Source organism: Oryctolagus cuniculus, chromosome 9 (genome assembly GCF_964237555.1).
Source record: "Oryctolagus cuniculus chromosome 9, mOryCun1.1, whole genome shotgun sequence".
Lineage (NCBI taxonomy): Eukaryota > Metazoa > Chordata > Mammalia > Lagomorpha > Leporidae > Oryctolagus > Oryctolagus cuniculus.
In genome coordinates this window covers 65,804,720-65,832,614 of record NC_091440.1, presented here as the reverse complement: position 1 = coordinate 65,832,614, position 27,895 = coordinate 65,804,720, and the positions used below count along the sequence as shown (strand labels likewise).

Genomic DNA, 27,895 nt, shown 5'->3' with positions numbered 1-27,895 from the left:
GTAGCTTATATCCCTCAGGGAAAGAAGCCACAGGAAAAGACCACTAGGCCCAAAAGCACTGTCACTGTAAGAGAAACCTTTCTACCCTAAAACTCAGATGCAATGAGCTATAAAGGAGAGAGAATGACTAGGGTGAACTGCAGTACTGGATGCAAAACAGTAAGTGTGATTAAAAAGAAAGATCCTTACAGAAAAAAATTACAGCTATCATACGACAGGCAAAACCCAAGTAGATATCACATGCTCCAACTACTGAAACAGTTTAACAGTGAAAACTTTAGGTCTCATGTCTTATCCCAGATTATCATTGTAACATTTGGATCAGAACTGTGGATTAAAGTGTTCAGGAAAGAGCACACAAGCTTATCATGTCCGCAACTTTTCTGTGGAAGGGCCCAGGAAAGAGCACAGCTGCTTTTATTTCCAGTCTCAAACTCAATACATCTCTCCGGGCTATAGCTGTGCTAGCCAAATACCAGTCACAGAAACACGCCATAGGCAATGCTGCTTTTCATACCACAGAACAGCCACCTTGCTCCCAGAAAAGTTCACTGGTTAATGCAATCATCCAAATGGCATCAAAGCCCATCATGTGTGTCCCTCTGACAGATTTTCTGTAGGGAGTGCAGTTCCCAAAGCACAGGAGCCGAGCAAGGTCATTACAGTCAGATCAAGGCAGTGTTCCGAGCAGGCAACTACAATCCTCACAGTCTGACCAACCCCCTCTGCTAAGAATCTCCAAGGCACCCCCCCACCCCAGCAACCCCAGATTCCGAAGCAGGAATGCTCGGGCGACACTCACCAGAGTCCCAGCACTGCTGTGACAGTGACCACAGATGGAAGTGTCACTTTTGTTATTCGCTCAAAACATCCTAAGTTTTGTTACTTACAGTTCTAGAGGCAAGAAATGCAGGAAGATGGGTCCCACGAGATCAAAGTCCAGGCGGTGGGACATTCTTCTGCCCACAGCTCTGGGCAGACGTGGCCTGGTCTGCTTGCCGGGAGCCACTGGTGCACAGCTCTGTTCCTCCATCTCCGAAAACCAGCCGGAGCAAGCCTGATTCTCCTTTCGCTGAATCACTCTGCTCTAAGCCTGCCACCTCCCTCTCCCACTTTTAAAGACCTGTGATTACATTGGGCCACCTGGACCCTGCAAGCACCCACCTTATTTTAAGGTCAGCTGATGAGCATTCCTAATTCCTTCTGCAACTTTAATTCCCCCCCCCTTTTTTAAAGATTTATTTATTTATTTGAAAGTCAGAGTTACACAGAGAGAGGAGAGGCAGAGAGAGAGGTCTTCTATCCACTGGTTCACTCCCTAGATGGTCGTAACGGCCGGAGCTGCGCCGATCCGAAGCCAGGAGCCTTCTCTGGGTCTCCCACGTAGGTGCAGGAGCCCAAGGACTTGGGCTATCTTCTGCTGCTTTCCCAGGCCATAGCAGAGAGCTGGATCGGAAGTGAAGCAGCCGGGACTCAAACCAGCGCCCATATGGGATGCTGACGCTTCAGGCCAGCGCGTTAACCTGCCAGCCCCAATTCCCCCTTTTTATGTAGCCACATAGTCACAGGTTCCAGGAGTTCTATGTAAGTATCAAGTTTAAATATTTAGCAGGCCAACATTAACTAAACAGCTCCTTGTTACTATCACAAAATTTTTTCTTAAAATTTCGTCTAGCTTCAGGAAGTCTGCAGCTTTTTAGCTGAATCCAACAGTAGCCCCACAAGTTCAGAGCATCCAGTTACCCTAAATCCATCCTACCCTAGTAAAGTGGGGAACTTGAAGCATTTTTATTATATAGATATTACATGTGCTAGTGTTTCCTGGTTTGACTTATTCTTATAATTGAATCATTGTTATAATATGTGTATGGAACCCACCAAATTAATTTCCCCCAGGATAATGTGTCTCGTGGTGCGCACATCTGTGCATGTGTATGTTTTAACCAGAATCCACAATTCATCAAGGAACTCGTGTCTTATCATTTTCTGCCATTTCCTTATAAACTATCTGGCTCATTAGCTTTTGACAATGACTTTTGCTTCTTAATGTCTTTTAAATTATAAACTACTTCCATATTCTCAGGAAAAGACTGTCTTGAAAAAAAATGGAACTATTAACCATGAGGCTGAGATTTTAGAGGTACACATGTACTACACATAGTCATTGTATATCCTGGCTCTGTGGTCTAGAATCTTCTTTGTATTTTAGAGTTTTGAAGGAATTGCCTCTCCGCTGAAAAATACTCACAGTCACATGCACTTAAACTTTTGCATTCATTTTCAAAGCACCTACCATCCCCATCCCCTCCCCACCCCCAAAATCATCTACAGGTCAAGTTGGGGAGGAAATATCCGACAGCAGCACTGATGCAGGACGCCAATTAGCTCGAACCTATGCAAGGAAGTAAGCATCATAAGAAATGGAGGAGTAAACTGCAACTTTAAAAACATGTTGATCTGAGAGTCGTGCATTAAAGACTTCCCAGGGGCTGGCACTGTGGTGTGCTAGGTAAAGCTGCCACCTGCAGTGCCGGCATCCCATATGGGCTTCAGTTCGAGTCCCGGCTGCTCCTCTTCTGACCCAGCTCTCAGCTATGGCCTGGGAAAGCAGTAAAAGATGACCCAAGTCCTTGGGCCCCTGCATCTGCATGGGGGACCCAGAAGAAGCTCCTGACTCCTAGCTTCGGACCAGCACAGCTCCAGACTTTGCGGCCATCTGGGGAGTGAACCAACAGATGAAGGATCTCTCTCTCTCTCTCTCTCTCTGTAACTCTGACTTTCAAATAAATCTTTAAAAAAATACAAAAGATTTTTCATAAAGGATAGTTGCTCCTTAATATTAAACCCTGAGAGACGGGTTCCAGATCCTATTCATTTTGCGTCTTTCCTATGGGGAGCCATGACCAGCCTCCCCATCGATTGCACCTGAATAACTCTAAATGTGAAATGTATAACCCCTGTGACAAATACACAGCTTAAAGGAGGCCTGTTCTCATAGAAATGTTTTTAGAGATTGGTTTATTTATTTATTTATTTGAAAGAGTTACACGGGAGACATACACAGAAAGAGAAACAGAGAGGGATCTTTCCTATGCTGGTTCACTCCCCAAATGTGTGCAACAGCCAGGGCTGGGCCGGGCCAGCCCCTAAAGCCAGGAGCCAGGAACTCCATTTGGGTTTCACATATGGGTGGCAGGAACTAAAGTACTTTGACCATCACCTGCTGCCTCCCAGGCACATTAGCCAGACATTGTGTCAGATGTGGAAGAACCAAAACTCATACCAGGTATTCTCATGTGCAGTGCAGGCTACTGCATATTGATGCCCACTCCATGAAGGATTTTATAGGTAGGGCACAGCGTATATTCCAGGCTCCAGAGCCTGGGGATCCACGATCCCAGAACCAGGCCTGAGCAGTGTGACTTACTGAGCAGCAACTTTTCCGAAGTGAGGGAATTTGACCCTTGGCAGCCAAGCTATGCTGGGACCACAGGGTGTACAAGAACACAGGCTATGGAGTCAGCCTGACTGTGGCTCCACATCCTGGCTCTGCCATGCACTGTGACCTTAAGCAAGCTGGTTAACTTTCCCCAGGTTGTTTGGATCAGCAGGTGGAGATAATAACAGGACTACCTCACAGGGTTTCTGTGAGGAGTGACTGAGCTCATTTGTGGAAAGCACTCACCGCCTGGTAACAGAGTAAGCATCACATAAGCATTTGCTGCGGTTCGATGTTCCTGATGGCTCGTATTACTGCCACTACTGCGTAGTTCTCCCTGATACAGGGCTCAGTTGTAAAGGTAAAGGATTGTTATCAACTAGGAGATTAGCGAAGTGGCAGTGTCTATGCAGAATCCTCAAATCAAGTAACCTTTCCTTCAACTTCTGTAAAGCCCTAATTGGTCAGAATTCTGAGTCCCCAGGCTGGCGCCGCAGCTCACCAGGCTAATCCTCCGCCTAGCGGCGCCGGCACACCGGGTTCTAGTCCCGGTCAGGGCGCCGGATTCTGTCCCGGTTGCCCCTCTTCCAGGCCAGCCCTCTGCTGTGGCCAGGGAGTGCAGTGGAGGATGGCCCAGGTGCTTGGGCCCTGCACCCCATGGGAGACCAGGAAAAGCACCTGGCTCCTGGCTCCTGCCATCAGATCAGCGCGGTGCGCCGGCCGCAGCGCGCCGGCCGCGGCAGCCATTGGAGGGTGAACCAACGGCCAAGGAAGACCTTTCTCTCTGTCTCTCTCTCTCTCACTGTCCACTCTGCCTGTCAAAAAAAAAAAAAAAAAGCCGGCGCCGTGGCTCAATAGGCTAATCCTCCACCTTGCGGCGCCGGCACACCGGGTTCTAGTCCCGGTTGGGGCGCCGGATTCTGTCCCGGTTGCCCCTCTTCCAGGCCAGCTCTCTGCTATGGCCAGGGAGTGCAGTGGAGGATGGCCCAGGTGCTTGGGCCCTGCACCCCATGGGAGACCAGGAAAAGCACCTGGCTCCTGGCTCCTGCCAGGATCAGCGCGGTGCGCCGGCTGCAGCGGCGGCCATTGGAGAGTGAACCAACGGCAAAAGGAAGACCTTTCTCTCTCTGTCTCTCTCTCTCACTGTCCACTCTGCCTGTCAAAAAAAAAAAAAAAAAAAAAAAAAAAAAGAATTCTGAGTCCCCCCAAAGGACCCATGTTTGAGCGATTTCTCACCACTGCCCCATAACTAAGGTGTTGAGGCAGTCTACTATTATTCATAATTGTTTTCTTCCCTTATGTTTCTGGTATACATGTTTCCAAAGTCCTCTGCATTTGCTTGTCCACTTATTCTACAAATAGTGATTAGTATTTATATTCCATGTCCAAGTCGGTGTCTTGGGAAAAGGTCCTACTTTGGGGGGATTCACATTTATAGAAAGGAAGTCCCAAGGAACAAATAAACAGAAAATAATTTCATATTGTGGCAGATGCTGAAGGAGCAAACAAACCAGAGAAATGTGCCGTGGAGTGGCCAGAGCAGAGTGAGGAAGGCCAGGACAGGCTGAGTGGAGGTGCTGGCAGAGGGGAGGGCATTTAAATTGACCCAAGTGAAGGGAAGGAGCCGGCCCTGGGAACCTCAGTGGGGAGAGTTCCCCCTGCAGGGAAAGAGCAAGCACTAGCGCGTTCCTGGAGTCAGCAGCTATAGGGTTGAAGCACCCAAGGTAACCCAAGCAGCTAAGGGTGGTAAGAAAGAGAGTGGGTGATAGGAGATGAGGAGGGAGAGTTAAGTCAGGGCCACGTCACAGGGCCTGAAGCCACGTAAGGGGTTTGTGTGTTACCCTAAGTGCAATGAGGACTTCCAAGGCTTTTAAGCTTGGGGTACACAGACAAGAGTAGAATCAGCAGGAAGTATTGTGGTAATTCAGGCTGGAATCTTAATGGCTTTGTACCAGAAGTGACAGTGGCGAGAGAGAGAAGTAGACAGATTTGGACATAATTCAGAGTTTGAATGCTCAAGGAGTATTAGGCAGAATTATTAGGATGCAAGACGATGGGATGGATGACTGAAGTTTTTGAGCTGTGAGTCTGGATGGATGGCAGCGCCATTTACTGGGATAAGGACGGCTGGGGCTGGGGATGCAATCCAGAATTCTGCTGTGGTTAGGGATGCCCACTAGAGACATCTAACTTTAGAAGTCAAGTAGGCAGCTAGATATTTAAGTTGTGTACCACTTAGGAGGATGCACAGTCCTTGGGATAAATGTTTGGTCCCTGTCCCTACCTCCTGTGTATAAGTAACATGGGATCTCATAAAATTTTCATGTCATCAAGGCTTTTTTCAAGTAAATACTCTTAATTTTAACACACACACACACACACACACTAGTTATAACATGAAAGCTATGAAAATGCAAACTAAATACTCTGATGTAATTAAAGAAGACTAGACCTAGGACTCATGAGATTAAGGTCCCAGAAGACAAAACACAAAAGAAAACAAATCAGACCTAGATTTGAATCCTAGCTCCTTCATTTATTACTTAATTGTAAGCCTCAGAGGGAGCTGGAGGAAATCTTGGAACCTCAGTTTTCTTCACCTGTCAGATGGGAACAGCAATTCCTGCCTTATCAGTTCCTTGTGAAAATGGAATGTGCTGGCATCTGTGAAGACCTCCCCAGCGCCTGATACATTGTGGACATCTGTACATTTGTTTCTGCCCCACTTTGTAACTCTCCAGGCAAACTTGCACAAAGCATTTAACATCCCTCTCTTGTGAGAATCAGCTGCAGAAAAAAGTGATCACCAAGCTCATTTTCTCCTTCAAATGCAAATCTTTAAGGGATCCTCTTAATACCAAGCAGATAAACGTTGTGAGCAAAGCTGCTTTTTCAAATGTTTAATTAATTCATTACTTTGTGAGGAAGGAGAGACAGAGTTCCCTTCTGCTGGTTCACTCTCCACATGCCCCCAAGAGCCTGTGCTGAAGCCAGGAATTGGGAACACAAGCCTAGTCTTCCATGTGGGTGGCTGAGATCCAACTACTGGAGCCATCACCGCTCCCTCCCCGGGTCAGCGTTAGCACAAAGCTGCAGCCAGAAGCCCGAGCCAAGAATGGGACTCAGGGGCTCCCTCTGGGATCTGCACATCCACGGCCAAGCTAAATGCCTTCTACTGAAGCTGCTTTTTAACCTGACATCAGCGCATCCTTCCATAAACTAAGGGTATGCCTAGACTGGGGAAGACTGGGCACTTCTGGACCACAGAAATCTCTCTCAAATGCTGCACACGGAATATTTCCTTTCCAAATCACTCCTGTTCTGAAGTGTCTAAGTTTGTAGGAGAGCACATGAAATCGCCCTGGACAACACCATCAGTACTCACTGCTCGCTGCAAATAGAGCCTGAGAGAAATCAGAACCCAAAGCTCCCGGCCTCAGGCTTTCCCAGCTGCATGGGAAGTTTTGAGGTCGGAGCCAACCAGGCTATGCACTGAGGAAAGGTGGAAATTGGGAAGAAGCTCCTAGAATCCTAGGAACTGGAAAAGAAAGTAGCTAAGACAGGAGGGAGACACAGGAGTTTAACTCGGGTTAGAAAAAGGAGTTGCTAGTTGGGGACTTCCTGTGTCCCCCACCCCAGAGTGGCCAGAGGCACTGTCCAAACAAGAATGTGCCTGTGTGACAACCATTGGTCACCGGAGAAAAAGGGGAGAGCGTCTGAAACCCAAGTTGAGAAAGACCTTGCCTGGGCTCAGGACTTACAAACCACAATACTATTTATTTGAGCCTTGTGGTGGGAGTAATGACAGTTTATCAGGACAAGGACAGTGACCCCCAAGCGCAAGACCAAGAAGAGAAGCATGTAAGAGATACAAATAGAAGAGACTTTTAAAGCTGTACACTTGTACCAAGCTACAGGCACAATGAAAAATCGGTCTAGCCCTCAGACATTGGCTTGCGCGATACGGCACCTGTTTAACTGCACCTGTTGGTCCTCCATACCCAGTTAACTAAGCACAGTTCTCCCGATCAGTGCGCACCCTACCACATAACTCAGCTATCACCAACCCCATAAGCAGTTGAGCTCACAGCTATTGGTATGCAGTTCATATTTCAAAATTGACTCATTTTGGAGCACCTGGCTCCTAGCTTCGGATCGGCGCAGCGCCAGCCATATAGGGGGTGAACCAACGGAAAGGAAGACCTTTCTCTCTGTCTCTCTCTCTCACTGTCTAACTCTGCCTGTCAAAAAAATAAATAAATAAAAATAAATAAAACAAAATTGATTCATTTTAATACTTCAATATATGCTGACTTCAGAGATCACAGACAAATGAGGAAAATGGGAAAAGGCCAGAAATTCTGGCAGCACCATCCTGGGAGGAGATGTCCTCCCAGCCACCCGGATCACAGCAGCTATGAGTTCTGCTCTGTCAGGCCCGAGCGTGCGCTGGGGGGGGGGGGGGGGGGGGCGCATATTTGCAGCTGCGGGTCTCTCTCAATTATCTTGCTTGGGGAAGTTCCTAATTCCCAACCTTCCTTATAGCTGGGGCATTGGCCTTTAAGCTTAGGATCCACCAAGTAGCAGCACCTGGCAAATATGCCTCCTGGAAAGGAGCGAAATGAGCAAATAGGAGGAGCAGGCTGCCCTGGTTTTGGGCAGCCTCAGCAGAGGTGTCAGGTTTCCAGGGGTTGGCATCCCTGAGGCCCTGAAACAGAACCAACACTGAAGGCACAGCTGCAGTGCGCCCCTAGTTGCTCTCCATGGCCCTCGGTGGAAGAGGAAAACAGCGAGTGTCCTCGCCTGGCCACTGCTCTGGCCATGCATCTTACTCCTGAATCCTAGCCTGAGCCAAGCCTTCTCAAGAATTCTTTGAGTGGCAGATGTTCGGCTCAGCAGCTAAGACACAACTGGGATGCACGCATCCCGTATCAGGAGTGCCTTGGTTCAAGTCCTGGCTTTGTTTCTGGTTCCAGTTTCCTGCTCATGGGCACCCTGGGAGACAGCAGGGGCTGATGGTTCAAGTACTTGGGCCCCTGCCACCCAGGTGGGAGACCCAGATGGAATTGCTGGCTCCTGGTTTCAGCCTTGTCCAGCTCTGGCCATTGCAGCCATTTGGGGAAATGAACCAGCAGATGGAAAAATCTCCCTCCCTCCCTCCCTCCCTCTCTCTCTCTGCCTTTCAAATAAATTTTAAAAATTAAGTGAATAAAAGAATTATTTGAGGACTCACTGTTGACTATCATTTTATGAAACTCATCCCAACATCAGCTCCCCCTGCTTAAAACCAGAGAGCCTTGACTAATAAAAGAAATGATGGCTGCCCCTTCTTTAAGAACCTTTGATGGGGCAGGCAGCCTTGGTAGAGCACCATTAACACTAATTCTCCGGATCCCCAGCACATGGGAAAGAAGCCATAGTTTTGCTAAGGCAGCCTTGTATCCCCAGAGGTAGTACGTGGTGGAAGATTCTCCAAAGAGAGATTTGCTCCGTGACTCCCATGGTCTAGTTCTAAAGCAGAGGAACATTGCACACCCCCAAGTCAGGAGACCTCACTACTCCCATCCACAGAAGAGGTGGTTTGATGTTCCCTGAGAAGTCCATTATTGGCCACTCTGGGTGATGGTCTTGCCCTTCAAGGCCCCTACCTTGGTGATAAACTCATTCCATGTTACTTTAGACCTCTGTGCAGAAGAGATAGGCAATGCCTGGATTTTCAGGCCAAGCCACAAGGATGACAGCAAGTGGGTTTTCATTTCTACAGGAGCCAAACAAGCATTTCAGCTGCAGCAGGGAGTTTAGACAAAATGAAGAACTCTAAGAGTTAGGAAGGAACATGCTTCTCTGATTGTCAGCTGCTAGACAAAACTATCTTTACTACTCATGGTACAGTAGTTCTCATGGATGCTCATAGTCTTCATGATAACCCTTTAAAGGGGATTCTACTAAATAATTCCCATCTTACAGCAGAAAAAAATTCAAGGAGAGTAAGTGGCTTGCTTGAACTTGCAGGGGACATAAACTTGGGTTTTCTGACTCAGTGCTAATGGTTTTTCTTTCCTGTATCAGTGGCTTTCATGGTCTGTTCTGTAGAACATAGGGAAACCTGAACATTTTCATGAAGTCTGTGGGACCAGTACTTTTTTTCAAAAATAATAATAAATGTTATTGGCACTCTCTCCCTCACATTCTCACAAGGGTAAGACATGTGGTATGTGATGTCACAACAGGCTTATCCCGAAGCAAATCTGTGACTCCAGCTGTCTTCTGTTATGCCGAACAGTAAAGAGATTTGCCATTGCAAAACAGGGCCACCTTTGTTTTGGAAAATAGTTATTTTTCATGAAATTTGCCACTTAGGTTAATATGTAACAGGCCTCTTAATATTTTCAAATGAATTAATAATTATTTTAAATGTTCCGTTTCAATTTCTTTTCTAAAAAAAAAAAAAGATTTTATTTATTTGAGAGGCAGAGTTGCAGAGAGAGAGGGAGAGAGAGATTTTTCTATCCTCTGGTTTACTCTCCAAATGGCTGCAACAGCCAGGGGCTGGCCCAGGTCAAGGCCAGGAGCCAGGAGCTTCATCAGAGTCTCTCACGTGGGTGGCAGGAACCCAAGTACTTGGGCCATCTTCTCTCACTTTTGCAGGCAAATTAGCAGGGAATTGGGTTGAAAGTGGAGCAGCCAGGACTCAAACCGGCATCCATACGTGATGTGGGCATCACAGGCAGTGGCTTAACCCACTGTGCCACAATGCAGTCCCCTGTTTTAATTTCTGATACAGTAAATGTTCATAGATATAACCCCACCAAAAACAAAACCACAAAACCTCATTAGAGTCATTAATATATATTTTCAATAAATGTGTAAAGGAGTCAAGAGACCAAAACATTTCAGTACTGGTCTCCTACATTATATACTCTTGAGAAAAAAAATCCAGAGTAAATATGGATTTAGCCTGAATGCATTAATTTTTGTAGGAATTTGATACCCATACTAAGCCTAGTACTTCTGCTTATATCTCTGTACCTCCAGTCTTGGTTTGGATTGATGATTTTGGACCGACAGTGAAAGGTCTTGGATTGCAAAGTAACTGATTATAGACTCAAGCATCTTACTTCTCTCAAGTCTCTCAAGTACCTCGTTTACTGTATGCTCAATTAATATTTGATTGATGAGTCGATGGCCAAAATGGATTGCCGTGCCAGGCCGAGGACTCGCTCAATGCCTCTGATGAGTGATGTGCAGCATGTCTGCTTTCACCCGAGTCCACAGTCACACCGCAAACAGCAGATTGCCTGGGTCCAGCGAGGCCAGCCTCACCACAGCCTGCTGGGATGGCTCCTGTCCCCTGGCCAGCTTCTGCTCCCTTGCAAGGCTCCCCTCTCCTTCGTGACTCTTCCCCTGTGACACTAGCCTGCAATGAGAATCACTTTCTGACATCTTATGGGAGTGTTTATCTGCATCGTCTGTGTAGCCTCATGGTCTCAGTCTCTGCTGCACTGCTGCCTAACTCAATCCTCTGTTCACATTTTGTTTTCCCTGTAAGATCTTGGGCTCCATGTAGCCTCTCAGAGGTCTTTGTTACCCATAGAGCCTCACGAAAAGTTAATTATACTCTTTCATCTAAATAAAACTTGGAATTTTACAAAATGATTCCGATCCATTAAGTCATTCTCTCACCAAAGCCCTGCATGAAAAGTAGAGGATGTCTCTCTTTGCATTTTCACCACCTTACAGAGGGATGATTTTTTAATTTTATTTAAGTTATACAAGTCTCATGTGTTTCATGTACACAGATTCAGGAACATGATGATACTTCCCACCCACCCCTCCCTCCCACTCATGCTCAAGTCCTTCTTCCTCCTTTAGAGGGATGATTTAAAACTAGGCTAGCAGAGGCAGGCATGTGGCCTAGTGGTTAAGACACCCAAATCCCATATCTAAGTGCCTGTCTTCAATTCCTGACTGGCTCCTGGCCATGCAGACCCTGGGAGGCAGTGGTGACAGCTCAAGTAATCAGGTTGCTGCCAGTCACTTAGGAGAGCTGCACTGAGTTCCTGGCTGCTGGCTTCAGTCTTGGCTGTTGCAGGTATTTGGAGACTGAACCAGTAGATGGGAACTTTCTCTGTCTCTCTCTCTCTCTCTCAAATTTATTTTAATCAAACAAAAAACTAGACAACCTAAACTCACCCACTACTGATTACAGTGCCAGGAGATAAACCTGTGTCTTGTGAGTCTAAAGTCTATATTTTCTCACTACATCATATTCTACTCTCCTGGTACATACTGGTTTAATTTATCTGAAAAAGAGCTTTGAGAAAAATAACAGGCCTAGATTCAGATTATGAGTCAGAACAAACAGGAACAAACCCAGATCTAATTCCCGGCACTGTGTTTTTGTTTTGTTAAATATTTCATGTATTTATTTGAGAGGTAGAGTTACAGACAGAGAGGGGGAAACAGAGAAAGAGGTCTTCCATTGCTGGTTCACTCCCCAAGTGGCTGCAGTGGTGGAGCTTGGCCAATCCAAAGCCAGGAGCCAGGAGCTTCTTCCAGGTCTTCCAAGCAGGTACGGGGCTCAAGCACTTGGGCCATCTTCCACTGCCTACCCAGGCCATCGCAGAGACTGGATCAGAAGAGGAATAGCTGGGGCCTGAACTGGTGCCCATATGGGAGGCCTAGCCTACTATACCACAGCACTGGTGCCTTGGCACTGCTTTTTTTTTTTTCTTTTTTTATAGAAAGTTTTTATTTAATAAATATAAATTTCCTAAGTACTACTTTTGGATTATAGCAGTTCTTTCCCCCATACCCGCCCTCCAACCCCCAAACCATCCCACCTCCTACTCCCTCTCCCATCCCATTCATTAATTCATTTTTAATTATCTTTATATTCAGAAGATCAACTCTATACTAAGTAAAGATTTCAATAGTTTGCACCCACACAGACAAAGTATAGAGTACTGTTTTAGTAGTAGTTTTACCATTAATTTGCATAGTACAACACATTTAGGACAGAGGTCCTACATGGGGAGCAAGTGCACAGTGACTCCCATTGTTGATTTAACAATTGACACTCTTATTTATGATGTCAGCAATCACCCGAGGCTCTCGCCATGAGCTGCCAAGGCTATGGAAGCCTCTTGAGTTCACCAACTCCGACCTTATTTAGACAAGGCCATAGTCAAAGTGGAAGTTCTCTCCTCCCTTCAGAGGAAGGTGCCTCCTTCTTTGATGGCCCATTTCTTTCCAGCAGGATCTCACTCACAGAGATCTTTCATTTAGGTCATTTTTTCTTGGCACTGTGTTTTAAGGCCACTGATTCCTTTGTGATTTTAGCTGTTTGGGTGGTCAGCTCAAGTGCTGGTTAGCACGCTAGGGAGTCCTCTCAGGAGAGCATACAAATCATGTATCATGCCAGTGTCCGTTTTCTTTCTTGCTGCCTTAGGTGGCTCATTAGCAGCCTCATTACCATGTTTCCCCAGCGAAAATGAAGGGAAGCATTATGAAATTATTCAGTAATTTCAAGCTGTGTCTATAAAATGTATCATAACTCCCAACCTTCTCTTTTTTCCTCCCTCTCATTTGTTTAGTCATCAATCCCACACGCATTTGCCAAGCTTCTGATAGGAGCAGAACTGTTTTAGATGCCAAAGTGGCTTGCAATAAGTAAAAGAAAAATCTCTGCCATTAATGAAATTACAATCTCATGGGTGGACTGACATTGCTAGAGAAAAATTCTAAGGTCTGTGATGTGTGAACTGGCCAAGGAAATATTACTAAGGAAGTGACAAAGGGATATGGAGTAAGCAAAGAGTCATCCTAGAGAGAAACAGTTTGGGGAAGGATTCATACAGGCTATGGACCTTGAGAGGTATGTTCAAAGAAAGGCTGGCAATACAGTCTCCATCTACAGTTCCCTAAAGCACCCCCAAATACTCATGTGAGAAAACTATGTGTTTTCCTTGCAAATGTAGCCACAAGACGGATTGCCTGGCTCCCCCAGGCCCAACCAGATGCCACCCCTCAGCCTCTGCTGCATGAAAGCCCTGGGGCCCAGCTGGTTGGTAGAGCATTTCAGAGGAGTTGGCATGAAAATTGGTCCAGGGGAGCAATGAGAAGTGAGTCTCCATGCCTTCTGGTAACTCTTTGCACTGCCTCTTCTCCTCATGGTGATCCTGGCCTTGACAAACACACCCGCATGTTGCTGCCACCCTGTCTGACTCCATCATGCGTCCCTGAATGATCTTCTGTGTCATCTCTCCTATGAGAACCTTCCTTTCCAGGGCCTCTGCCCTCAGGAGGCTCCCTGCTGTGCATATCTGACACTGCAATTTGACTTTGGGCTAATAGTCTACCTTCCAAGGTATGAACAGGTACACAAAATGGGACCATTCACCCAACTGGTGGGCCCTGGCCGTACACCAAGCAGACCATCCAAGGGAGACATTCAGGAGAGGAGGCAGGTCTCAGCACTTTTCCATCATGCAATATGACGAGCTAAAACATCAAGCTATATGCAATATCCACCTGAATAGTTTCACACACAACAAACAGATACAGAGAAGGCCACACAACATTGTCCAAAAAAATGAGAAAGTTGAATGATTATATTAAGATCAGGCTATAAAGGCATCCTAGAGTGGGCTGAGTAGTTAACTGCTCCAGCAATAGGGACAGTGTAGGTTCTTCATAGCTTAATGTGACAAATGTGGAGGTTTAGGACACCATGTCCAAGAGAGGCTGGAGGAAGAACAGACTGCGTGTGGGCCTGGATTATGTGACCACCTGCTGCACCCTAACTTTCCAGACACCATGATAGTTTCGATATGCTGTCCAGAAACCACAGTCTCTGAAATAAGACATGTCACATGTCAAAATCACTAGCTAAGCTTTGAGAATCACTCCAAATTCTGCCCCCTCGATAACATGGGGAAAAGGATGGCATACTTTCAGGATACGTTCAACAATGTGGAGCAGCCATGAACTTTTTCTAAATAAGTCTTTGCTTATGAGCATGTTGCTAAATATACTACCTAGGAAAAAAACACTTGTGAATGGGTCACATAATCTCCACTTATAAGAAAGAAAAGTGCAGTGGATGACAAACTAAAGAGTTTTTTGTTTTTTATTATTAATGTTATTTTTGACTGGCAAATCATCATTATATATATTTGTGGAATAAAATGTGATATTTTGTTATATATGTAATGTAATATGACTAAATCAAGTTAATTATATCTATCACCAAAATTTCATTATTTGTGATTCCAACAACAAAATAAATTTCTGATAATTTATTCGCATTACATCATATTGCTCAGGTTCCATTTGGTTTTTGTGACCTATTACCAGGAGTAAAAATGGATGGAAATAAATCTGCCCCAGGTGGTCTTCTAGGTGATGGAATGATGCCTGTGAATCCACATGTACAGGCCAGAAGTCAACTTTACCTTCACTGTGGTTTGGATGTGGTTTGAGTGTGCCCTCCAAGGGCTGGCATTCTGGAAACTGAGCCCTTAGTGTGGTGATACCGGGAGGTGGTGGGATCTTTAAGGGGCGGAGCCTACTGGGAGGTGACTGGGTCCCTGAGGGAAGGACCTTCAGAAGGGATTCACGTGGTTCTTGGGGGACCACAGTTCCTGCGAGAGTGGCTGGTTATAGAGAAAGCCAGACTGGCCCCTCCCTGGTCTCTCTAGCTTCTGTCCCCCCATGTAATCTCTACCTCTTGCACATGCTCTTTCCACGATGCCCTGTGCCATGAAGCCCTCACCAGAGACCAAGCTAATGGGCTGCCCAGTCTGAGGGAAATAAACCCTACTCCTTTATGAAGTACCTAGCCTCAGGTTTTTCAATACAGCAACAGAAAACAGATGGATATGACCTATCAGTGCAAGATCACATTGAAAGCACAGCCTCTGTTCTGTGAAACAGAAGAGGGGTCAGATGAGCCAAAGACCACATTGCTAGGAATCTAAGAAAGGAGCAAGTAGTCCCCACCCCGACCCCCGCTCCTTAGATTGCAGGGCTCACAGGGGTGTTTTTGTTTAACATCTATATAGGGCCTAGGCGTTCTTACGTTTTAAAGTATTAATATCAGAGCTTCTGGAATTGAGGCCCAGGGAATATAATTTTTAAAAGCTACCCAGGTGATTCTGATGTGCAGCCACATTTGAGAATAACTGTTATATATGAAACTAAGTGTTGGTTGTAAGGATTTTATTTTTAAGACATTTATCTGGACTCAAAGAATAATGTTTCATAAGAGGAAAATTTTGACTTTAAGAATAAAAGAAACAAGGTCCAGTGAATTATCAGTGTGTCCACGTGCATGTATGTGTCTGTATGTGTGTGTGCCTATCTAATGAAGATTCTTTCTCCTAGGGAATTTACATATATGTAAGATTTTGTAGATTTTAGGATTATCACAGACCTCCTGAAACCAATGTTAAGAACGTTGGATGTAGCCATAGACTCTCAGAGCTGCCATAAGTGGGATAAATGTGTAGTTTTTTAAAAAAATCAACCATAGGAGCTGGCACAGTGGCATAGTAGGTTAAGCCTCCACCTGCGATGCCGGCATCCCATATAGGTGCCGGTTCAAGTCCCAGATGCTCCACTTCTGATCCAGCTCTCTGCTATGTCCTGGGAAAGCAGTGGAGGATGGCCCAATTCCTTGGGCCCCTGCACCCATGTGGGAGACCCAGAAGAAGCTCCTGGCTCCTGGCTCCTGGCTTCGGATCTGCCCAGCTCTGCTGTTGCGGTCATTTGGAGAGTGAACCAGTGATGGAAGACTCTCTCTCTTTCTCTCTTTTTCTCTCTCTCTCTCTCTTTCTGTAACTCTGCCTCTCAAATAAGTAAATCTTTAAAAAAATAAAAGTAAAAATAAAATCAACCATAAGAATTAAGAATCCTAAGTAGAAATCTTGATTTTGCTCCTAAATTTCCGTGTGATTCTAAACAAATGAGTTCAGCTTGTTAGGCTTCAATTTTCACATCCATAAAGTGAAATTTTTATCTGTCCATAGGACAATGTAATTTTTTTAATTTTGTTAAAAATACATTTAGAGTCAATGCATAAATGCAAAAGTACCTTGAAAGTTGCAATTGATTATTAGGCTTGTGTAGATTTAATTGAAAAGGAAACGTACACCTTCTTGGGAGACTGGCATGCTTAGCTAGCTCTTACTTGTGAGTTACCTTGTCAACAGGCCACACCTGTAAGGATCTTAGCAGCTTTTGAGCATAGTGATCTATTTCAGGGTGGTGAGTGCCAGCCACAGCTGCCCTATATATTCAATCCCTCTTTCCCTGCACGAATGAGGATATTCTTGCAGTATTTACTGGTGATGCTTTCAAACTGCTAGGAAATCCATTCTTCTAACTTGAAAAATTCAGCACTCATTAAAATGTAAAGGAGAAATGGCAGTTTTAGGGGAATTGAAACCAAGGAGCCAGATGTTGACTTTTTTCATGAGAGTTTGAAATATTTGTTTCTGCCCTTGTCTTCTTTTTTACCTGAGGCCTCAGGGACTCCCTCTGTCCTGTTCACTATGTGAGAATAACTACTTAATAAGGCAGCCTTCTTGTTTTCCAAGGGAAGTTCACTCTCCAGTCCTAAGATATTAAGACGAACAAAACCTAGAATTAAAAAATAAAGCCTGGGCACAGTAGTCCTAGCACCACTGCTTCCAGTCCAGCTTCTTGTGAACACATCTTGCAAGATATCCGCTGATGGCTCAAGTGACTGGGCCTCTGCCACCAATGTGGGAGACCAGCATGGAGTAACTGGCTCCTGGCTTCAGCCTGACCCAGTCCTGGCTTTTGTAGGCTGGGAGTGAACCAGCCAATGGAATCTCAATCTCTCTCCCTCCCTCTCTCTCTCTCTCTCTCTCTGCCTTTCAACTAAATGAGAATAAATAAATAAACATTGAAAAAGCATCTTTTGTGGCTGGGAGGTCAGAGTTAAGGTTATTTATCCAGCTCTGGTAAGACATCAATTACAGGTACAAACTTTGTATACAAAGAGTAGGCAGAGCTAGGCAAAAAGAAAGCCACCAGTGGAAACCTTCACGCTCTTACGTTTCAATGTTTCCCAGCCATTTCATTTTTTACATTTCAACAAAAAAAGATCAAAATGTGCATGGAAGATCCAGTACTGATACTGATTTTTTTTTTTTGCTGTCTTCCACTCCTTAGAAAATATATCAAACAAAATGCAGAGTCACGCAGTTCAAGCTACTGTCTCTTTTTATAATTTCTGCTTTATATGCAGAAATTCCAAGGAAGAGGGAATGTCAGGTCTCCAACAGCAGCTACGATCAAACAAAGCAGCCAGAAAATGAACACCCCAGAGATGGATGTGACCACAATCTTGGCCATCAGCCAGTGCCTTCCTCTCTCTTGGTAGCAGCATGGTTTTGAACTGTTTCTTGGATCCACAAAGCCTCACGCGGTGTTCTAGCACTTTGACATCAAATTTCTTCCCTTTTCTACAGAGTATTGCTTTAACTTTCTGGTTATTCTTTCTACAAAGCCTTGCCTGCTACTGACCATGAGTGAGGCACTGAAAAAAAATGGCATAGGAGATGAATCAGTTCATTTTGTTTTATATGTAGGGATGGCAGTGGCATTGAGAGACCCAGTGAGTTTGATTCTTCCCCACAAAATCAAGATCCCTCCGACACCCCTTCCAGACATGCCACAACCCTGCCTACAACCTCTTAACACGCCCTCTGCCGGAGCAGCTCTCATCCCAGCCAGTTGGAAGGAGAGTCTCTACTTCAGTGCCATGGCTTCATCACCCCCCTGCTTCCCCAGCTGTGGGAATTGAGTCTTTCTAGGGCTGTGTGTGTGTGTGTGTGTGTGTATTTTCTCCTCAACCAAGAACACTATTCTGAATTAGAAATGATTGAAGAATTTGATGTTTTAGATGATCCCATATTCTGGTTAATTGATATTTGTCACTTATATAAATTATGAAGTCTCAAACAAATGCAGCAAAACACTCTCAAGGTAATAACTTCCTTTGTATTCATTAGGAATATGAACACCCAAGAGTTTAATAACAATAATACACCTTTTTGGACAGCTATCACTTTGTTTATGTGTATCATAACTAATCGTAAAGAATAGTAATTCATCACTCTAGAAAAGTAATCAACAGTTCTAGCTTTACAAAATTAAAATTGATTGAGACCCTACATCACCCTGACAGAAGCAAGTAATTACATGATTATTAACTACATAGCCAATAGACAAAACTCTTTTTGGCTTCTTTTGGTTTACAGAGATCTACTCTGGTACATACAAACTAAGAACACTAGATAAGAACAAAATAGCAATGATGTATTTAATCTGAATAGTTCTGCAGACAAAGTGATTCCCATGTTTATCTACGGTTGGTGGGACTTCTCTTCTGACCTAGAAACTGTCATAGGTGCTAAGCCCATTTGATGCATTTTATCTTCACCACTCCATGAAGGCATGGTAGTGTCCATCTCATATTGTAGATACAGAACTGAGAACCCTAGCAATGATGTACACAATATAGCCAATGCTAAAGCCCAGAGATAGAGCCAAGATGCCAACCCAGAGCTGTCTCAGTGGATGTTCAAGCATACATTCTAATCATTGAGCAACCAAAGATATCCCATCATCCAATCCAAGGATTCAACCATAGATTCAATGGATCAAAAGTATTTTTTAAAAATTGTATCTTATTGAATATGTATAGACTTTTTCTTATTGTACCATTATTCAATGCAGTATAACAATGATTCATATGGCCTTTACATTATATTAGGTATTATAAATAATTTATAGATGATTTAAAGTGTACAGGAGGGTATGTAGGTTACATGCAAATTGTATACATCTCAGATTTTGATATTCACAGGGGGTTCTGGAACCAGTACCCATGAATACTGAGGACTGACTGTATATTACTGAAAAAGACCTTGTTGGTGAGTTTAGGAAACACCTTTTACAGATATATATTCCAACAATGGAATAGTATAATCAAAAGTTTTCTGAAAGATAAGCAAAACTGATGAGTAGCCAGGGTCTCAGAGGATGTTCCTCCTGGAGCCAAACCTCTTCCATCTCTTCTTGGCCCACAGAATGTTCCCAAAAAGGAGCCAGGGACAGAAAAGAATGCAAGAAACAAAGCATCATCAGCCAGAGTGTGTGTCCTTAAGAACCACACTGATGTCATTTATTGCTACCTTCCAAGAATCCTGGGACAGCCTTGAATAGACGTGTGACAAATATTGTCATTTAAAGTCTGTGAAGATAATGGCAAATGTCACCAAGAAAGATTTGTGTTAAACATACACTAACTCAAAGTAAATGTTCCCTCCTGCCAGCATGGCCAATGTGAGATGATGTGAGGTTAGGCAGTTTCCTTGGGGTTGGATGCAGATGAACTCTGAGTAGGCAGACGCTTGGTTACAGACCTCCAGTGGAACCCTTCCCAGATGGATGCCACTAGCCCAGCAATGCAAGCTTTCTTTCCGACTCTTTCCCCAGGGGGTCTGGGGAAAAAGGTCTGGGGCCACTTTTTTATGTGGAGTATTTGATTTCTCTTACTTCTCCTTTCTCATCATCCTGACTCAGAGAGAACATGCATTCCATCCTATGACCGCCTTGGTGTGATCAGTCACAGGCCGGTAGAGGAAGGTACTGTCCTTCCTCCCGGAGTAGAGTGGGGCTCCACTGGGACTAAAGTTTGCCCAGAAAGATCCAATCTTCTGGCTTCTCCTGAGCACCGGAGAGAAGGGCAGGGTGGGGGTCTGCACCACATGGCCAACTTAAGCCCCTTTTAGTAAAGTGCAGTCTGCAAGCAGATAAATTAGCATGACTAGAGGGCAAGTGTTGCCTGCACTCACTTCTGCTCCTTCCTCCACCTGAACGCTGCACCCAACTGCTCTACAGATCCCCAAAATCTGTGTAACAGAGCAACTGACCATAGGCTCATGTTCCCATGCATTGTCTCTTCCTGTCTAACTTTTTATGTTTTTCAATAAAAGAGAAGTCTCTGGATGCCTTGTATTTTTGCAACCCACCCTTATGAATGCTCTACTACTAAAAATAGATAATAACTTCTACAAACAGTTGGGAATATGAATACTGACTCTATATTTAATGATACTAAGAAAACATTACATTTCTCTTTAGGAGTAAGAATGGTTTTGAGGTCATATCGGAGTTTTCTGTAAGTGTGTAGCTTTTTAATGTAATGAAATCACAATAAATGGAATGATGTGATGTCTGGGATTTGCTTCAGAATACCACAGGAAGAGTGGCAGCAGGTAGGAGTACTTGTGAAACAAGATTGGTCTCGAGTTATCATTGTTGAAACAAGGTGATGGATTCATTGTGTAGGTTTTTGTTGTCCTTTTGTGGGTTTTTTTTTTTTGGCATATATTAAAAATCTTCTACAATAAAGACTTTTTTAAAAGATCAAAATTGGTTAAAGTTACTTTAAATTCATATTAGAAACATTTTTCGAAAACACTTTAAAGTACATGAAATTTTCATGATTGTTAAATGTTTCATGATTCACTCTTACTTTATGTACTGCATATGTGAGTAGATATATTTTATGTGTGTATGTAAATGGAAACAATACAGATTATGATTCTCCCTGGCTGGTGAGAACACTTGCTAGTTTTCTTGATTGCTACTTTTTTGTATTTTCTGAATTTCCCAAAAAGAAGATATATATTATAATTTGATAGTTATTTTTATATTTGAGCTATGATGATGGGACAATAGCTACATGGAAATAAATAGAACCCCAATTCTATTTCTAAATGTGTGCTCATGGTGTGTGGTGTATGTTGAGCTAAAATAAATATAGCATCAAATTGTTAATGGTGCTTATCACTAGATGGTGGCATGTTGGTCATTTTTAGTTTTGTTTTTTGCTAATGTGTGTTTTTTCTTCAATTAATAAGTACGATTTTTAACCAGAGAATATGGCATAAGAAATTAAAATTAATAAATATAGAGCTATCTATATAAGCCAACACAACATATGGTAAATTATTTAATACAGTACTTTTATGCAGTACTTTTAAAACAGATAAGAGGTCCAAAGGAATCTGAAATTCACAGTGAAAATATACACTTTTAAACACTACTGGTATAAAATTCTTTGAACAGCCACCATTCGGTGGCAATGTTCTTGCCTTCATGTATTCCATTCCTTAATAATCGTGTTTCGTTTTCTGTCCAACTCCAGGTATATCCATGCCAATACCAGTCTTTGGGCTACAGGATGATTCCAAGGTCTTCAAAGAGGGGAGCTGCTTACTTGCCGATGACAACTTTGTCCTGATCGGCTCTTTTGTGTCCTTTTTCATCCCCTTAACCATCATGGTGATCACCTACTTTCTAACTATCAAGTCGCTCCAGAAAGAAGCTACTTTGTGTGTGAGTGATCCAGGCACACGAGCCAAGTTAGCTTCCTTCAGCTTCCTCCCTCAGAGCTCCCTGTCTTCAGAAAAGCTCTTCCAGAGGTCGATCCACCGGGAGCCAGGATCCTACGCAGGCAGGAGGACGATGCAGTCCATCAGCAACGAGCAGAAGGCTTGCAAGGTGCTGGGCATCGTCTTCTTCCTGTTTGTGGTGATGTGGTGCCCCTTCTTCATCACCAACATCATGGCCGTCATGTGCAAGGAGTCCTGCAACGAAGCCGTCATCGGGGCCCTGCTCAACGTGTTCGTTTGGATCGGGTACCTCTCCTCAGCCGTCAACCCGCTGGTCTACACACTGTTCAACAAGACCTATAGGTCGGCCTTTTCGCGGTACATCCAGTGTCAGTACAAGGAGAACAAGAAACCGTTGCAGTTAATTTTAGTGAACACTATACCAGCCTTAGCCTACAAGTCTAGTCAACTCCAAATGGGACAAAAAAAGAATTCAAAGAAAGAAGCCAAGATGACAGATAATGACTGCTCTATGGTTGCTCTAGGAAAACAACATTCAGATGATGCTTCGACAGACAATATCGACACAGTGAATGAAAAGGTTAGCTGTGTGTGACAGACTGGTTGCCATGGCAACTGTGGAGGGCACGCTGAGCAAATTTTCACCTATCTGGGGAAACAAGTATTAGGAAGACTGGAGAAAAAAATAAAAATTAGGCCCGTCTAGTGGAACCAACAATAATATGTGTATGCCTCATTTTATTCTGTCAATGAAAAGCAGGGTTAAATGCCACAAAATGTGCACTTCAAAAATGTCCTGGCAGCATTTCAGCTGTGAGCTTTATGAGACTTATTTTTAACATTGTAAATGATACAGCTTTAAAATAATGAGCTTTTGTTGTATAATTATAATGAGGCCCTGAATAAATCTACGTTAACTTCCATTGTCAAGTGGACACCTTGCTACTATGTTGTTAACTGATGGCATGGGATTTGTTGGTTATCTATTCCTGTAAATAAAAATAGCTATAAATAATGAACAATTTGTTCAATATAGTGGCCTCTTAAATAAGGAAAACTTCTATTTAAAACTGAACATGACATATATTTTGAAAGGAAAAAAAAAAAGAACAGTGTCATAAAATCCATGTTGCTAAGACAATTAAGTGAAATACTTGACAACATTTTCCTTCCTGCTTTTTCACAGATGCCATTTTGAAACAGTCACACAGTTGCTGGCATTTGCTGCATTTCAAGTTCATTCTTCTCAGAAGTGAAAAAAGATTTTAGATGTTATTGAATAATTATTGCTGCTTTCTCTTCTACTTCTTGTGCTATACTATGAATTTCCAATGTGGTCTTGTTTAATATTTGTTCTTCTGTGTAACCTATCAGAAGGATAATTTAACATTATCCACTATATTTCTAGAAATTGCTTCTCTCAAACAGCACCTTAGAGGTATTTGGTAAGTTGCTGTGAAATGACTGCATGCCCTCCTTTGAGCAGTGAACAATATGTTGATGTAACTGCATCAGGATTGAGGAATAAACTCAGGTTTCTGCCTGTTGATGGTAGCGGAGTCCTGGGACATCTCTATAAAGAGCAGGAGAATTTCCCATGGACATTCATCAGGTACATTGATGCTTTCAGGTTAATCAACCTATATTATTTATCAAAACCATTTGACTTGGGTTCACAGTCATCTGTTGAGTGTATACTTATGTGTAAAGCAATTTTCCAGATATTAGGGATATAAAAATAAAACAAGATCCTTATGTATAAGGGAAATGATGACACTGGAATAATCCTTGTCAAAAAATTATAAACAGACAGACTTATTTTGAGAATCATTTTAATATATTTCGTTGTTACTTGGCCCAGAAATAGCTTTGTTTGCACTCTGAGGGTAGTTATCTCAATATTGGTTACCAGTGAATACCAACCAAAGAAAGAAGAAAGAAAACATCACTTGGGGTCAAATCAAGCATTGCAATTAATTTAGAAATACGCCCCACAGTCAGTACCCAACCTATGACTGCTAAAGTTTTGGTCAAAGATTTTGTTTCATCTCTCTAAAACATTTGTTTTAGTTTAACACTGTGACACTGAACTCACCAATAAATAAGTAAATAAACCTAATGTTTTATAGAAAAATGTTACTAAAGAGAAAAAGTAACTGACAGGAGTTAATTTACCCTGATATAGTAATAGTCACACATTGTTATTGGAATAGATATTCGATATATGACTATAATGCTGAAGATTTCTACTGAATGAAAAAGAGTTTTTTTCTAAAGCCTGTGATAAAAGCTACAGATTTAAAAATTAAATAACAGAGGAATTACCATTGTGTAGTTTGGAATTGCATCAGGGCTATCCTAATTATGTCCTCATGGACACACTGAAAGTTGGTTCACTATCTGAAAGCTCGAATGTGCAACATGTCACTACTACCAAGACTGCATTTGGACTGAACTACTGATGAAATACAAAGGATAAAAAGTCTTTGCTGCATTTTGCCTTAGTTTATAACTCTGCACATTTCGTTATACATCAGAGAAAAATAACAGATTCTACCCCCATATGTATTAAATCTTGACAGAATGAACCTTGCCTGACAGAAGTCTTTGGACTACATATATCACAAATATGTTTGTGTTTCTTTCTCTCCATAAGTATCTATTCAAGTGTATATAGACAAATGTGTATCTGTATATATGTACAGACATGTTCCCATGCACTTTATTCAATATTTATATATTTATGTGGAGAGAGAGCAATCAATGAAGACACTCGGCATATACACATGTGTGCATGTTTGTATCATGTCCATTCAAATGTGAATTAATGTTCTAATATTGCTAAGACCTTCCATTGCTATCAAAGCAGATTCAAGAGGAACAAAGATATCAACCTTTGAAATAAACAAATAAACTGGAAGTCAATCTAATTTTGTGGAAAGACTTTTTAACACAGTTCTGTGGGGTGGCACAAACAATGGTCCATATATAGTTTATTGATCTTAAATAAAATGGTATCTTGAGCCCTTTGTTTTGTCTGGGGACTTTCTAACATGGTTTTTAAAAAAACATTCTTCACGCATGTGAAATACGTTCCTCAAATGATTTATGGATCTGTGATGAATGGATTCACTCCTAGTCAGTACCATTAAACCAGAGTAACAAATCTTATTCTGTTTTAACTTGAATGATAAATTCTTCCACACTTAAAGAAAGGAATTAAATGCTATCATCAGGGGGAAAACTCACAGTTTAAAGCATAATCTACTTGGCCACAGTGCCATCTCATGGTCATTTTTTAAAGTGCTACTGTAGCCAAATTGAACTTAATTACCATACTGCTTTTAGCAAAGGGTGCTTCTCCCATTTGTGCATCAATGAAACATATTTATACAATGTTAACTTATTCTGTGCCATATGTAACAAATACAGTGAAGATTATTTTATGTACTGATTTTAACCAAGATGATTCTAAAAGATTTCAAGAAAGAATGAATAATTATAAATAAAATTTATTCAAAAGTGAATGCAATTCTGTGTGCATCTTTAGCTGTGTGTCTACTAAAGGGAATGGCCAAAACCTTCTGAGTCATCAGACTGGGAACTCTAGATATTATCCTGAGAGTCTAAGAGTAAGAAGACCGTGTTTCAGGAACTCTACTACATCACAGAACTAGGAGCCTCTTGGTTGAGTTAGCTTTAGGATCATGTTCCAGTTTCCAGTTATTTGTAGTAGACAAATGCTCCATGTTTGATTGCTGTGTCTGGTTCCACACAATCCAGGAACATAGGAGACACTGCTGTACTCTAAGACATGCACACAGATACGTGTGAGCACCTAAGAAGAGGTGGACCCCAACACATGCACCCTGGTGTGCATATGCATGTGCGCACACACACTTTCATACCAAGGAGATATCAGTGAATAGACTGTAGAGTCCATTGTTGCACCTTTAGGTGCAAGGGAATATATGAAATACAGACAGTACAAATCTTTTCAAATGGTTATAGGGCCATGTATTGAGCACCTGCCACATGCCAGGCAGAACATGGTTGCTTTGCTTGCTGTAACTATTGTAATCGTCACAACAGTCCTACCTACTATTATTCCCTTTTAGTTAAGGTTAAAGAAACTGAGATTCAGAGCAGTTACACAGCTGGCAAGGAAAGGCTCAGTTCAGCCTTGGGTCACCTGATGGCGAAGCATAAATTATTTTCCCAACCTCATACAGGACAGGTGGAAGCACCTCTGAGAACTAAAAGCTGTGTCTCTAACTTAGCTTTCACACTCACGGGTTATGTGAGTTTTGATCAGTCACAACCCTGTGCCTCAATTTCACTGTCTTTAAACATGGAGATACCAAATAGAATATGTCTGAGTCCACCGACACAATAGCTTAAATAAGATTATGGCTCTAACTGTGCCAGATAACCGGCAAAATACTATGTAAATCTTATAAACATTTTGTTACTAAAAAAGAAAAATCAGGGGCCGATGTTGTGGCAGAACAGGTTTAGCCATTGCCTGTGATACTGGCATCCCACATGAGCACCAGTTTGTGCTCCGGCTGCTCTACTTCCAATCCAGCTCCCTGCTGATGTGCCTGGGAAAGCAGCAGAGGATGCCCAAGTGCTTGGGCCCTGCCACCCATGTGAGAAACCCAGAAGAAACGCCAGGCTCCTGGGTTAGGCCTGGTGCAATCCCAGCCATTGTGGCCATTTGGGGAGTGAACCAGCTGATGGAAGATGTCTCTCCCACTCTGTAACTGTGCCTTTCAAATAAAGAAGTTAATTTTTAAAAAATAAAAATAAACTCTCTAAGTTAATCAAGCAAACTGTGGTAATGCTATTATCTCAGTTTCTAGTGCCCCCTCTGTGAATGCTCTCAGTTTTGAAAATCTGGTCTTCAACATGATGCACCATTTCCTTCTTTGATTCTCTTTTTCTCCACTGTTTCCAGCAAGATGTATGCACTCTATGTCCCACTCCCTCAGGTCACTCTTCTCTAGTAGCATGCTAATAAGTGAAGCTGATAAACCTTGCTGTAGCACCGACATCTCTTCAGCTGTCCACTATGATCATAACCAAAAGGCAGAAACCAGAGACAAATGTTTTAGGTGTCAAGGTGACAAATGAGAAACAAATTTTAAACACAGGAAATAGTCTCCTATTATCCCTCAAATGACTCAAAAATGTATATATATATATATATATATACATAAATAATATATAACTACATATAATTTAACATTTTATACCTTTAACATTAATTTTCCTGTACAGCAACAATGATTTTGAAAGAGAAACTACAACTTTAGTGATTTCATTCTAAGAATTTTGATAATATAGTTGCATAAGTAAATGCAATAAGACAAAAACTTTGTTCATTTCTGATTACTTTTGCATACGGCTTGCAAAAACAACTGTTTTTTTTTTTATTTTTTTCCTTGTTGGTGTACATACTGGTGTGCTGGTCCTAGCTCTGTCTTTTCTTTTTGATATGAACACCAGTGTGTCCACCTGGGAAAACATACTATGGAAAGTCCTCATATCCAGTTGCAGCCTCTTTCACATGTCCCACTTGGAACAGAAGACAGGCAAGAAACCTATGTCCAGTCCGCTGCTACTGTCCAACCTTGGGCAAGTTCCACCTTCTCTTCCCTCAAGCATATACTAAAGGATTAAGGAGCAATAATCTAGGCAGGGAGTCTCTTCTAGGTCTATGCTTAACTGAATGTTAGAGTGCAGTCAAGACTTTTAGAAACCAAGGCACAGCTTCAGCTGCAAAGAACATTCTGGAGAGCTGGCGCCGCGGCTCACTAGGCTAATCCTCCGCCTTGCGGCACCGGCACACCAGGTTCTAATCCCAGTCGGGGCGCCGGATTCTGTCCCAGTTGCCCCTCTTCCAGGCCAGCTCTCTGCTGTGGCCTGGGAGTGCAGTGGAGGATGGCCCAAGTGCTTGGGCCCTGCACCCCATGGGAGACCAGGAGAAGCACCT

At 42.9% G+C, this 27,895-nt stretch overlaps 1 protein-coding gene across 4 annotated transcripts in view; it reads left to right on the top strand.

Annotated features, from left to right (window-relative positions):
• Positions 1–25,427, top strand: part of HTR2A (5-hydroxytryptamine receptor 2A) — a 94,553-nt gene extending 69,126 nt beyond the window's left edge. For all 4 annotated transcript variants that reach the window (XM_051832243.2, XM_051832242.2, XM_070048807.1 and 1 more), the window contains one exon: positions 21,690–25,427. In XM_051832243.2, coding sequence (XP_051688203.1) covers positions 21,690–22,492 — 803 coding nt within the window. In that variant the 3' untranslated portion in view covers positions 22,493–25,427. The remainder of the gene's footprint in view (positions 1–21,689) is intronic.
• Positions 25,428–27,895: the final 2,468 nt, after the last annotated feature.